General features: G+C 55.1%; 1 protein-coding gene across 1 annotated transcript; it reads left to right on the top strand.

Annotated features, from left to right (window-relative positions):
- The first annotated feature begins 1447 nt into the window (after positions 1–1447).
- Positions 1448–12711, top strand: LOC111143434 (chymosin-like). Its single transcript, XM_022497174.1, has 9 exons — positions 1448–1509; positions 3944–4094; positions 4965–5086; positions 6380–6494; positions 8578–8777; positions 10278–10391; positions 11092–11236; positions 11737–11835; positions 12574–12711. The coding sequence occupies exons 1-9, from the start codon at positions 1448–1450 to the stop codon at positions 12709–12711; spliced, it is 1146 nt and encodes a 381-aa protein (XP_022352882.1).
- The last annotated feature ends 257 nt before the right edge of the window (positions 12712–12968 follow it).

Genomic DNA, 12968 nt, shown 5'->3' on the forward strand with positions numbered 1-12968 from the left:
TCTTTTTCCTCAAGGGCAAGTCCATCAACCTCTCTGAGTCTCTGTCTCCTCACTTGCAGCTTGTCATAAAGACAGGGCCCTGCTGGGCCTCCAGAGCAAGACTGTTCATTCACTCATTTGCTTAACCAAACGTTTAGTGAGCGTCTACTATGTGGCGTGCTCCGTGCTGGCAAGAAAGACCATTCCGATGCAGGGTTGCTAGGATGGGACACACAGGCCTTCTGAGGAGGGACGAGGATGGCTGGGTAGGGCATTGCCATGGGAGGGAAATCCGTCTGGTGGTCTTCCTAGCTCCCGCCATAAAACTCTCAGTTCCCCTGTTGTTGGATCTCATCAAATACAGGAAACTTCTGGGTCTGTCCCTCTCTGTGTGCCCCTGTGTCCAGGGCCCACCTCACACCTGCCTCTTTGGCTACCCAGCCTGCCCTCTCTGTTCCACTTCCTCGCTACCCAGACGTCTGTCCCGCAGGGTGCTGGTGGCCGGCACCACTCTTGCCATCACACCTGTGGCCCCAAAGCCCCTGCCTGAATCCTGGTTTGATCCTGACTTTCCAGTTTATGGCCTCCCCTCACCCTGGGATGTGGTTTTCTCTACCCCATCTGCGGCTGAGCCTTTGTTTCCCTTTCTGCCCTGTCTCTCTCTCGGGGGGCTGCCTACTAATCATGAAGCCTTGCATATATGCTTCTGAGAGGCTCAGACCAGGACACTGACTCGTGGTCTCACCTGTTGCCGAAATCTGACCATGGAGCCCTATCTTCCTCCTTCCCCTCTGTGTGTGGCACACGTCCGCCTTTCCTGTTCACTTCCGCCAGGCCTTCTCCCCCCCAGTGCTCATGGGGATCTGGCATCTACCCCTCACCTTCCCAACACCCATCTAACATGGAACCGGGGGACACAGCCCAGACAGTGCAGGAGTCTTGAGCCTGCCGTCTTTCTTAGCCAGGGTGACAGGTTGAAGAAGCACTCTCTGCCGCAGGGGTAGACGGAGTGCTCCCTGGAAGGTGAGTCCAGGAGCACCGAGCTGGAGATGCCTGGACAGGACAGGCTGCGGGCTCCCTGTGAAGTCAGGCCCAAGGCGGAGAGACAGTGAGGGCAGGAGAGGGGTCTGCTGCCAAGGTGGAACATGAGACGGGATTCTGGTGGTGGCCCCACCTGTGTTAGCTCAAGAAGTCCCATCTGGAAGGGGAAATCAGGTCACGGGGGCTGCTGTGACCCTTCCCAGACTAAAGATCAAGCATGTGTGTCCTTTGGCTTTGAAGTCCTGTGGGGGTGGAGTCTGGGGCCCTTATCGCAGTGGGTATTGGGTACTTAATGTGTTTGTGGAGCAGCCTGAAGTCAAGAGGTCATCTCTGCAGCCCAGGCTCGCAGCCAGAGCGGACCCAGGACCCTCTATAAAGGCTGTGGGAAGGAGGACTGGCTCCAGCAGTGGCCAGCCCGCAGTCCAGGATGAGGTGCCTCGTGGTGCTCCTTGCTGTCCTCACCCTTTCCCAGGGCAGTGGGATCTCCAGGTAGGTATCAGGCCCCCAGGGAGGAGAAGGGGGTCACATGCACCTGCTCTGGGCAGGTGTCTCCTGGTCTTTCACCTGTCTCCGTGGCTGTGGGTTCCCAGGAGAGTCTTGCCTTTGTGTTTGGGACCTTTCCCTCAAAGTCTGCCCCGCCACTGCAGGGGTGATGAGCAGCAACGCAGGGTCAGACGGGCAGCCTGAGAAATGAAGGGGGTGGCTTCTGGGGTCAAACTGCCTGTGATCTGATCCCTAGCTCCATCACTAACCTGACTCCCTGTGCCCTGTTTCCTCTTCCACTGTAAAATCAGGATAACAGAAAGCATCTCTCTCTCTCAGGGTTGTCATGAGGAGTGTATGAGTTGGTATTTGTCAAATGCTTTGAGCAGTGCCTAGCACATGATAAAAAAGCTATGTATGTATTTCTTAGACAAAATAAAGTTCTCTCTGTGGGCGAAATTCCCAAGTTCTCCTCCAAAACTAATAACTGATAATTTTTTATTTGATACTTTTTTGGAAATAATTAAAAAAGAAATAATCTCTCCACCCAACCTGGGGCTCGAACTCATGACGCCAAGATCAAGAGTCACCTGCTCTACGGACTGAGCCAGCCAGGTGCCCCATAACTAATATTTCTTGAGCTGCTTTTTGCTGGGTGCACTATGCTTCCTGGATTTGGTAGATATTATTATTTGTGTGTTACAGATGAGGCAACTGTTGTTTGCGGAGGGTCCTTGAGCTACCCAAGGCCACATGGTTCATAGTGGAGGAGCTAGGACTTGGTCCCAAGTAGACTTACATTTTTGCCACAAAATCGCCCTATCTCCAGTTCCTAACCTGGAGCTCCATCAAGCCATGAGCCTGGGGAGACCTGAATCCACCCCTAGGAAGCTGGATCCCTGAAAAGGGGCCGGGGACCTTTGACAAGTCAGAGCTCCTTGTGTCTTGAAAGGGAAGTTTTTTCTAACCAGGCTTCGGGTGGTTTCAGTGCAGGAACTGGACAGCACTGGAAGTGGAGGTTTCCATGGTGGTTGGAACCTCCCTGTTCTTGGTGTGGGGCAGTGGGCTGCCGGCGTCCCTCTGAGGGAGGTTCTCTGGGGCCTCATTCTAGACAAAGCAGCTCAGTACAGAGGCAGCTGCCCCTGTGGGAGTCACCAGGCCTTCCACGAGTGGATCCTGAGCTGAGTGGGAACAGGAGCTTAGCAAGCAGAACACTTTGGGGACCAGGACATGGGGACACAGGAAATGGCAACTGTAGGATTGGGCCCAGGAGCCTCTTTCCTTTTGGGCTTCTGTCCTTTTTTATCATCAGAGACAAAAGCTGAGAAATGTCTTAGGGCCTTTTATTTCTGTTGGGTCCTGGCTGAAGTCACACTTGAGGGCTGGGGAAGGGAGGCACCAGAAAGAGAGACCATAAGTCCTGTACAGGGCTGTTCCATCTGGGATCTGTTTGGATTGTGAACAACATGAGAAAACCCATTTTCTCTGACAGTCTTAGACCTCCTGCCATTTTCTTACTCTCCAAGCTCTTTCACAGCCGTGGTCTCCACTTGTCCTCTTTTTCTTAAATCAGCCCTGAAGAGGAGGACCACATAGCCCTTAGAACTGGAGGGACACCAGGGTCATCAGCCTGCATTACTTCAACCTATAGGAGGGGAAACTAGGAACCAGAGAGGTGAAAGCCAGAAGAAGTTGGTCAGAGGCGGGGCTGGAAAATGGCTGGAAAGGAAGGAGGTCACCCGTTTTGCAGAGACGGAGGTGAAGCTCAGAGGACCTTGGGGGGCTACCGAAGGTGCCACAGACTGCAAAGCAGGGTCTAGAACCCTTCCACTGTTCTCCCTCTCAATTCTCTTCTACGATTTGCTTCCATCATCCAACACCTAAACTCTATCAGAAGGTCCTCTATCCTGAGGACCACACTCTGTGCTGAAACCCTCTGAAGAATTTCTACACACATTAGGTTACCCAAAGCGCCAATCACAGGGGTCGCAAAGGAGGGAGCATTTTCAGAGTGTGGGGGACATCGTTTCCTCTCCAGAGAGCGTGCTTCCAGATGGCAGAGACTGTACCCGTGGGCCCCACGCAATGTCTGGCCCATAGTAGAGAAGCAGCGAGAATTTGGAGACTGAATGAATGACATTATGTCTCTCAAACCTCGGAGTTGGGGAACTCATGAGCAGGCTATAAAATCCATCCACCGAGTCTCCATCAGCAGTGAGAAAAGAGGAAGGACTAGGGAACACCAGAGTGTATTATGTTTGGTAAGGGTAGGCACGGAATTATGAACTGATGTAAAATTTAATTTTTCCTTTGAGTTACGATTAAAAAAAAAATGTGGGAAAGTAGCTTACAGAACCTAGAGCCTCTGGGCACTTCTCTGAGGCCGGTTAGCCCTGAGGAGATGCCCACTGGCATCACTAATTCTTCCCTGTCTCCTCAGGGTCCCTCTATACAAAGGCAAGTCGCTGAGAAAGGCCCTGAAAGAGAATGGGCTCCTGGAGGACTTTCTGAAGAAGCACCCATATTCCATCAGCAAGAAGTACTCCAGCCTAGCAAAGGTGGCCAGCGAGCCCTTGACCAACTACCTGGACGTGAGTGGCTCTCCCCTCCCCTTCCAATAATGGTTCTCGCACAGAGTGTGCTGGACATCTTCTCCTGGCCCCCTCCTCTTTCCCCTTCTAGAAATCAGGAAGTCCTGTGGGCTGCGGAGGCCGTCCCCCTGCCTCTCAGTCAGCTCCACACAGGGCCAGCAGCCCGGGTAAAGGCGAGGCTCTGAATGTCACTGCCGGAAGGGTCTGAGCTCAGGCGACCTGCAGACATCCCTCGGGGGCACATGATCTGCTCCCAGGTGTACCCCTATGCCTGTCTTTCCCAGCCCCGGTGACCCATGTCTTAGTCCGGGCTCAGCAGGGATGGGGTTCTGGTGCCCATCTGCAGCCACCCAGGACATGACAGGAACGCCTCTTGCGCGCTCTTCCTTCCTGGAGCCTGTCTCCCCCTCATCTGTCGCTCTTGGCAGTAAACAGCCTTTTTTCTCCTGTGAGCTTGTTGACTTATCTAGGTCATGCTCAGCCCTGTCCTGACCCTAAGTTCTGACACCTGGGGAGGCTGGCAAAGAGGGGTGTCAGGGACAGTTTGGGTCGGGACCCGGGGTCTGTACTTCCCGGTGTCCCTTCTCTATGTCCCTGCCCCTGGCAGGTGGGGCCCAGTCTTCCTACCAGGGAGGGGTGATGTTCTGATCTAACATCTGCTTCTGGGGCTGATTCCCACAGGAGTTGTAGGGCTTATAGGAGGGACAGGCCAGCGCAGCTGGCGGAGAGGAGCCCAGTGTGGCGGTTGGAGATGAAGAACCCTCCCCAGTAACCCTCACTCCCCTCTCTTCCCTTGTACTTCAGGCCAAGCATTGACCCGTATCCCTATGCTCTACTCCCCGCCCCTAACCCTGTGCTGTCTGTCCACAGTGTCAGTATTTTGGGAAGATCTACATCGGGACCCCACCCCAGGAATTCACCGTGGTGTTTGACACTGGCTCCTCTGACCTCTGGGTGCCTTCTGTCTACTGCAAGAGTTATGCCTGCCGTAAGTGACCTCCATTTCCAACCCAGCCCTCCAGGCTCTCACCCCAGGGCTGCTCTGCCTGCCCTGTGTAGTGAAAGAAGAAGGAGCCTTTGGAGCCTACTCTGGAAGTCTGTGAATTTCAGTGACATCCACAGATGATTACGGAGGCCTGGCCACTTTGGACAAAAGATGTTAAATGCCCCCAGGCAGAGATGGGGTCAGGCTTCATGTTTTAAATGCCAGAAATCAAGGTCAGGTGTTGGGCCTGTGGATTCTGGCTGCATCAGAGGCTATATTGGGGGATTTTGGACAAGAGGTTGGGTCAGCCTGGAAACAAGGAGCGGGCTTGCTTGGATTCTGGCCACTGCTCTTGAGTTGCAGGGTGCTGGGGGAGAACGTGGGTGCAGGAGAGCTCGCTTGGACATTCCCAGCCTCCCAGTTGTGCCCCATATCCTTGCTCAGCCCCTCCAACTGCCCGCAGATTGAGAAGGTGTGCAAATCACGGGTCAAATGTGTAAAGCACCAGCTGGAAATTAGGGGAACTTAAGCTCTTTATTTTTTTAAGAAATTTTATTTATCTGAGAGAGAGCAGAGAGCACAAGCTGGGGGAACAGCAGGCAGAGAGAGAAGCAGGCTCCCCACTGAGCAGAGAGCCCGATGCGGGGCTTGATCCCAGGACCCTGGGACCATGACCCGAGCCAGAGGCAGACTCTTAACTGACTGAACCACCCAGGTGCCCAGTATTTACTTATTTACTTAGCCTCTGTCAGGAGCCAAGGCACGCTGCTGACCCTCCTTGGGTCTTTGGTTCTCCTTCCTATCAAACGGGGCTGGGATATGCCAGGAGGTTCTGGGAGAATGAAATCACCAGGCCTATCATTAGTGATGAATAAACGTTTACTACGTGGTACTAACTGATTTCTCCAACAAGCCTGGGAAATTGGTGCTCTTGTTACCCCTTTACCAGAGAAGGAAGCGAAGTTCAGAGAATAAAAGAGTCTTGCCTAAGGTTACAAAGCTGGAGAAAGTAACAAGTCTATGGAAACCCCAGGAATGGCTTTTTTCTTTCTTGTTTGGTTTGGAAGCTACACAGGTCGCTCTGGGGTTCCGAGAGGTGGGTCGAGCAGCAAAGGATAATTTTTCTTATTAAACCCTGGGGGATCAAGAGAGGGGGGCTGCTTATTTTCTGCAGTGAGAATGATTGGTATGTAGACCACATTTCTTACAAGGCCTAGTGAGGATCTCAGCCCTCGCTGTTACTGTCAAGGGCAAGAAGATTCTACAGGCCTCACTAACCCTGGGTCTGTGTTTCAGAAAGCCATCACCGCTTCGACCCGGCCAAGTCCTCCACCTTCCAGAACCTGAACGAGCCTCTGTCTATCCAATACGGCACCGGCAGCATGCAAGGCTTCCTGGGCCTTGACACCGTCACTGTGAGTGGGGCTTGGGGCCAGTCGGGGCTCACTTTTCTTTCCCTGGTGCCTGCTCTGCCTCCCATCCACCCAGGCCCTGGCAGGCTGCACCTCCAGCGGGGGTGGAGAGGCCCTTTGCATCCTGTCCATGCACCCCCCACCCCACCCCGACCCCTGGTGGGGGCCTTGGTGGGTAGGGATTCTGAGAGCGGTCTTAACTGGCTGGGACTGTGGCTCATCCCTCCCTCCTCTCCTTCCCAGGCCAGCCCCTGGAGTTCCCCCTGAGAGGCTTCTCCGTGCCCCATTTCCACCTTCCCCATCCTCTTTCATCTGTCCTTGCCATAGTTGGTTCCAAACCCTGAGCCTGTGCCAGCTCCCCAGTGTCGCCTGTGGGTCTCACTGTAAACTGAGTTCTTAGGAGGGAACTATTATCCCCATCACGCAGAAGAGGAAACTGAAGCTCCTAGGAGCTGGTGACTTGCCTAAGTCGCACAGCTGGTGGCTGGGAGCTGAGTGTCAGAGCTGAACTTAGTACATAGTACTAAGTACTATGTAAATAGTACTAAGTATTATGTAAGTAGTACATAGTACTAATTAGTACCTAGAAGGGCTCAGAACTAGGTTCCTGCTTTCCTTCCTCACCCACTATCCAAGGTTCAAAGTCAAGCAGCATCCCCTGGGGCTTATTACCTCCATCTTCCTTGAGCTCTTCCTGGGCCTGGCTGAAGGCTCTTTTGCTTTAAGCCCAAAGGGACCCAGTTCTTCTCTGCTGACGGCTCTCTCCTCAGGCTTGTCCATTGGCAGGACAAGTGCCCACCCAGCTCAGGCCTCCCCAGGGGTCGTTGCCAGACAGTGGAGGCCCCAGAGCCGCTGGCTGAGGTGGCCCCAGCAGACAGGGCCCCAGGGAAGGGGAAATTCCTGCCCATGTCCTACTTCCTCTGAGGCCTGGAGCCGCTGGTTTTCTTTTCTGCTGTTCTTGGTTCAGGGGGAAATCCCACGTCTTCATGGAGGGGCTGGCCTGAGCCTGCTGGCTTCAGCCGTGGGGCATCGTGGCCTTCATTTGCCCCCCTGGGATGGGGGTAGGAGAGAAAACCATGGGGGTCAGGCCCCATGGAAATGAGGACAAGTTGGGGTATTGGAGGAGGAGAAAGAAAATAGGCTTGGGCAGAGAAGTGCGGGTCAAGGGCTCAGAGGTATGAGATCAGGTGTGAAAAGCAGGGTGAGCACGAAGGGACTCTCAGACAAAGGCCAACTCCCGAGTGCCATTGGGGGTCTCTGGAGGGTCCTCACAAAGGGTGACATGACTGGACGTCCGTTTTCAAAGCTCACTTGGGCTGCATGTGTGGTGGGTGTTTGGCTATAAGGGGACAGAGTAGAAGCTGGAGGCCTTGTGAGCTCAGAATGGGTGGGTGGGCTCAGCAGCCTTCCAGGGAAGTGGGCAGATTAACAGGAGAGCTGGAGGGAGAGATACCCTAGCACAGCACCATTAATGTCCAAGGGCCAATCATTTCCTAAATGCTCAATACGGGTTCGGCATTCGTATTATATGGGCCTAAGCATTGCCTTGAGATGTAGATGTTATTATTCCATTTAACAGATGAGGGGAGGGAGACTCGGGGAGGGGCTTGTACAAGATCACACCGTCAGCATGCAACAGAGCAAGGGTGCACAGCTAGGTCCATTGGATGCTAAGGGGGTGCATGTTCTCTCTGCCCTTCGTGCTGTCTCCAGCTGTCCCCTGGCAGATGCCCCAGGTGTCACTGATGGTAGGGCTGCAGGTTGGCACAGGGCCTTGGAGCATCCCTCACCCCATCCCCTTCTCCGGGCTCACCCCCCAACTTCTGCACGTGAGCACTGCTGTCTGCACCCCTCACCATGTCCTCTCTTCCTCCGTCCCTGGCCTTGTTAGGGTTTTTCCTTCACGACCACGGTGCAGAGCTGGGAAATGAGTGTTTTTCCTCTCTTAAGCTCACATGACTGCATTGCCCGTAGGAGGGCAGGTGAGCCCCCTCGCTCCAAGGCTGATCCTGATACAGGCCTGCCCCGGAATCTTCCTGCCTCTGGCCAAAGGCCCCTGGTGGAGGTCTCTCGGCTTCTCTTGCAGGTCTCCAATATCGTGGACCCCCAGCAGACCGTGGGCCTGAGCACCAAGGAGCCTGGCAATGTCTTTACCTATTCCGAGTTCGACGGGATCCTGGGGCTGGCCTACCCCACTCTGGCCTCTGAGTACTCGGTACCCGTGTTCGACAACATGATGCAGAAGCACCTGGTGGCCCGAGACCTGTTCTCTGTGTATTTGTCCAGGTAGGAGCTGCCTCCAGCCAGGGCCAGACTTCCAGGGCCTGGCAAGGTCTCTTGGCCGAGGAGTGGCTATCCATTTGGGACACTGCAATTCAAGAATGGTGGCTAGAATCCAAGCAAACCCTCTCCTTGTTTCCAGGCTGACCCAACCCCCTTTTGACCCAACCAAAAGCCTCCAATATAGCCTCCGATGCAGCCAGAATCCACAGGCCCAACACCTGACCTTGATTTCTGGCATTTAAAACATGAAGCCTGACCCCATCTCTGCCTGGGGCATTTAACATCTTTTGTCCAAAGTGGCCAGGCCTCCGTAATCATCTGTGGATGTCACTGAAATTCACAGACTTCCAGAGTAGGCTCCAAAGGAAGCCAGCCTTCTCCTTTTTCTATCCAGGAAACTGAGGTGTGGGAGGGACGGTCATACTGGGAACTGGTGGCTGAGTCACATCTGGAGCCCAGGGCTCCTGACTCCCAGTCTGGTGCTCCCTGCTCTGTCTTCCTGCAGCTTAGCCGGACAGAAGGGTGGGTGGCGGATGGGGAGAAGAGTGCCACACTCAGGAGAAGGAAGGTATTGGGCAACCAAGGTCAAGGGCACCAGGCGAGGGGTACATTGGTGCATTCATTTGCTCAACCAATATTTATAGGCTGCTACTATGTGCAAGTGCTCTGGCAGAAAAAGGGGATACATTAGCAAAACAGACAAACTGGGAGTTAACTTTCTAGTGGGGGAGCAGACAACACACAATTACAGAATTTTGCTTACAGTTGTGAGAAGGGCGCTCACTGCAGGCAGATCTGGGTGCCGGGAGAGCTTAGTGATGAGGGAAGCCCTGTCTGGTGGAGGTGCGTGTGCAGGGCAGGCAGGGGAAGCTTCTCTGAGGCACGTGTGGGAGCTCCCCAGGTGAGACAGAGGATAGCACTCTGCGGGCAGTGGCAACAGCACGTGCTAGGGCCCGGGGGCAAGACAGAGCTTGCTTCGGGGTCTAGAAACTAAAAGCAGCTGGTTGGGAGCAGGTGACACTCGTGTGCCTGTGCTTCCTGGCTTCAAGGAACAGAAGGAACAGAGGGGTGGGGGGTGGCAATTTTAATCCAAAGTCTGTAGGACTTGGTTGAAGACCCTTTCCCCTATTGTAGCTGAAGGGTGGGGACGGGGGCTGGGCACAGGACGACAGTTACGGGTTGCCCCAGCCAAGCCTAGTGGTCATATGAATTGCGTGATGGTTAGCTCCCACCTCCCCTGCACTCTGTAAGCTGCAGATGCTGCCTCAGTCTGGGGGCAGAGGAGCTCAGAGAGCAGATGCTCTTATCAGGGAAAAGCCCCAAAGATCAGGGAGGTGGGAGAGCTCACTTAGAGCCTGCAGGGAGGAAGTGGGGGTCAAGGGCAGGGAGGATGGTGGGACTGGTCTCAGCTGCCTCTGCCTCCCTCCCACCATGTGGGGCTGCGGCTCCTCCTCTCCAGGCCAGGGTGTCCGAGGGCCACCATATGCCTTTCCTTGGTTTCAGGAATGGCCAGGGGAGCATGCTCACGCTGGGAGCCATTGACCCATCATACTACACAGGCTCCCTGCACTGGGTGCCCGTGACCGTACAGGAGTACTGGCAGTTCACCGTGGACAGGTGAGTGAGCAGCAGCCCTAGCTCCAGGGGAGGGGGACGCCAGGGCCTGGGGATCAGCTCGCAAGGCTCCGAGAAGGACCGCAGCCCAGGCGCTTGTAAGCCTGGCCCATCAGATTCTGAGCTGGCCCCTTGCAAGGCCAGTGAGCTCAGTCAGCGAGAACGCTGACATTCCCCACGGCTTTATTAGTAAGAGTAAGAATGCTGCACTTTCTGAGCCCTTACTACCTGTAGACATTGGGCTGAGTGACAACAGGATGGTCTTGTTCACGCCTCGCTGAAACCCTAGGAGGTGGGGGCCACACTAGTATCCTCATGTTATAATTCACTAACGTGAACCTCATGATGGTCCATCGGTGAGGTCAGGGAAGGGGTTGTTAATGTACCCATTTTGTGGATGAGAAGCCCAAGGTCAGGAAGGATGATAATTTGCACAAGGCCTGCAGCAAGTGAATGGTGGGGGAAAAGCTTGACACTGGCGCTTTAGGCATCCGGTGCTGGACTTATTCCACCCTTAGTGCATGTGACTTCCGTGGTTTTGAAAAAAGATTGATTTGTGTATTTGAGGGTTGGGGAGTGGCCGAGTGTCCTAAGCTTGGGCTCCCCCGCTTCCTGAGGATCCTGGCAGGGGAGGATGGGAGGGACCAGGGACAGGGGCTAGATGCTGGACTCACCACGAGGCTGTCTTCTCTGCACTCTGCAGGGTCACTGTCAATGGTGTGGTGGTGGCCTGTGATGGTGGCTGTCAGGCCATCCTGGACACAGGTACCTCCATGCTGGTTGGGCCCAGCAGTGACATTCTTAACATCCAGACAGCCATTGGAGCGACACAGGACCAGCACGGTGTGGTAAGGCCAGGCCCATTTCCCCAGAGGGGCTGGGGTGTCTCAGGAGGCCTTCCCCGTGGGCTTCCAGCCTGGCCCACTGTGGCTGTCGGGACTCTCCCATCTCACACAGAGGCCGACGTCTGGCCTCCTGTCTTCCAGGAGGATCGTGCATCCCTGACTCACTGAGCTCTGCTCTACCCCATTTTTCCTCACCCACACACGGGTCTCCTTGCTTCCCTGACTGCTAAGTGCTCCTAGGGTCCTGGAGGGGGCACTGACTGAGCCTGGAGGGGAAACACGGAGGCCAATCCCCCTTTGTCTCAAGCTGGGGCTGTTCCTGCCTTGGCTGACAGGAGGCTGACAGGCCTCCCTAGAGTCCTCTGAGTGGGGAGGACTTGGTGGGGAGGCCCCTCCACACCAATTCCAGTGCAGAGGAAGGGGTCCTGCCTTGGCCTTTCTCTGCCTCATCGAGCCCGATCAGATCTATTGCCCATCTGAGATGACTTTCCTCTGGCCTTCAGTTTGACATCAACTGCGGGAACCTGAACAGCATGCCTGATGTGGTCTTTGAGATCCATGGCCAAAAGTATCCTCTGCCCCCCTCTGCCTACACCAACACGGTAGGACCTCTTGGGAGAGGAAGCCTGGGTTCACCTAGCCCCCCCCCCCCCCCGCTCTCCTGGCAAGTCAGTTGGAAAGTGGTGTGCAGGAGGGGCAGTTAGACAAACTGGCCTTTCTGAGTGGGGCCCTGCTGTCCTCGGGCCTCCCCTGTGGCTGCTGGAGACTCATGATGGGAGAAATGGGTCAGACAGAAAGGACAGAGCCCGGGCAGCCTGTAGGAGGGTTGGGTAGGCTGGACTACAGCCCCTGGGGAACTTTCATGCACTGGTCTTGCTTCTAAGCCCAGGGGCCTGGAGCTTTCTCTAGGACTTTTGTAGGTAGCCTGGGCTTTGTGGGGACCCAGCCCTTATCCCCCCCGACCCACTGGCCTCAGCTTTGACCTAGCCCTGAGCACACACAACTGGCAAGGCCTTGGGTCCCCAGGCCTGGGCTGGCTGGTCAGCAGGGCAGTAGATGCTGAATGAAGGGGGGGTGCCAGAGAGGACAAGTGAGGGGGACTGGGGTAAGGGGACCCCACTGAGTGAGCTTGCATGAAGTTGCTTGATTTTCTGAATATCAATTTCTTCATCTATCAAGTGGGATGAATTTGATACTCGTCTGCCTCCCTCAGAAGGTGATTTCAAGGATGAAAGGAAGTGCTAGCTGGGAGAGGGACTATGGGGGGTGGGATGCTGGGCCACCCACAGACATGGTGACCCGGCTTGGGCCCAGCTTCATCTCAGCCTTGCCTCCCCCAGGATATGGGCTCCTGCTCTAGCGGCTTCCAAGGTGAAGGTGATTCCCAGCTGTGGATCCTGGGGGATGTCTTCATCCGCGAGTACTACAGCGTCTTTGACAGGGTCAACAACCGCCTGGGGCTGGCCAAGGCCATCTGATGGCACCGCTGAGCATGGACCAGGGATGCGTGCCCCAAACACACATGCGCACGCCCACACACACACGCACCTGCACACATACAGATCAGGTTTTCAGGTGCATGTTTCAATAAATACCATATCTCTGCAAAGCGTGGCTTCTGTTGGGCCAAAGCCCTACGCCGCTATGGGGGTGGGGACGTGGCATCACGTGATGTCCGGCAGCACTGGGGCTACATGGGTAGGAGAGGGTTGGGGACACTGTTGTTGGGCGGAGA

The sequence above is a fragment of the Enhydra lutris genome, unplaced genomic scaffold (assembly GCF_002288905.1).
Source record: "Enhydra lutris kenyoni isolate GAN:26980312 unplaced genomic scaffold, ASM228890v2 scaffoldscaffold9, whole genome shotgun sequence".
Lineage (NCBI taxonomy): Eukaryota > Metazoa > Chordata > Mammalia > Carnivora > Mustelidae > Enhydra > Enhydra lutris.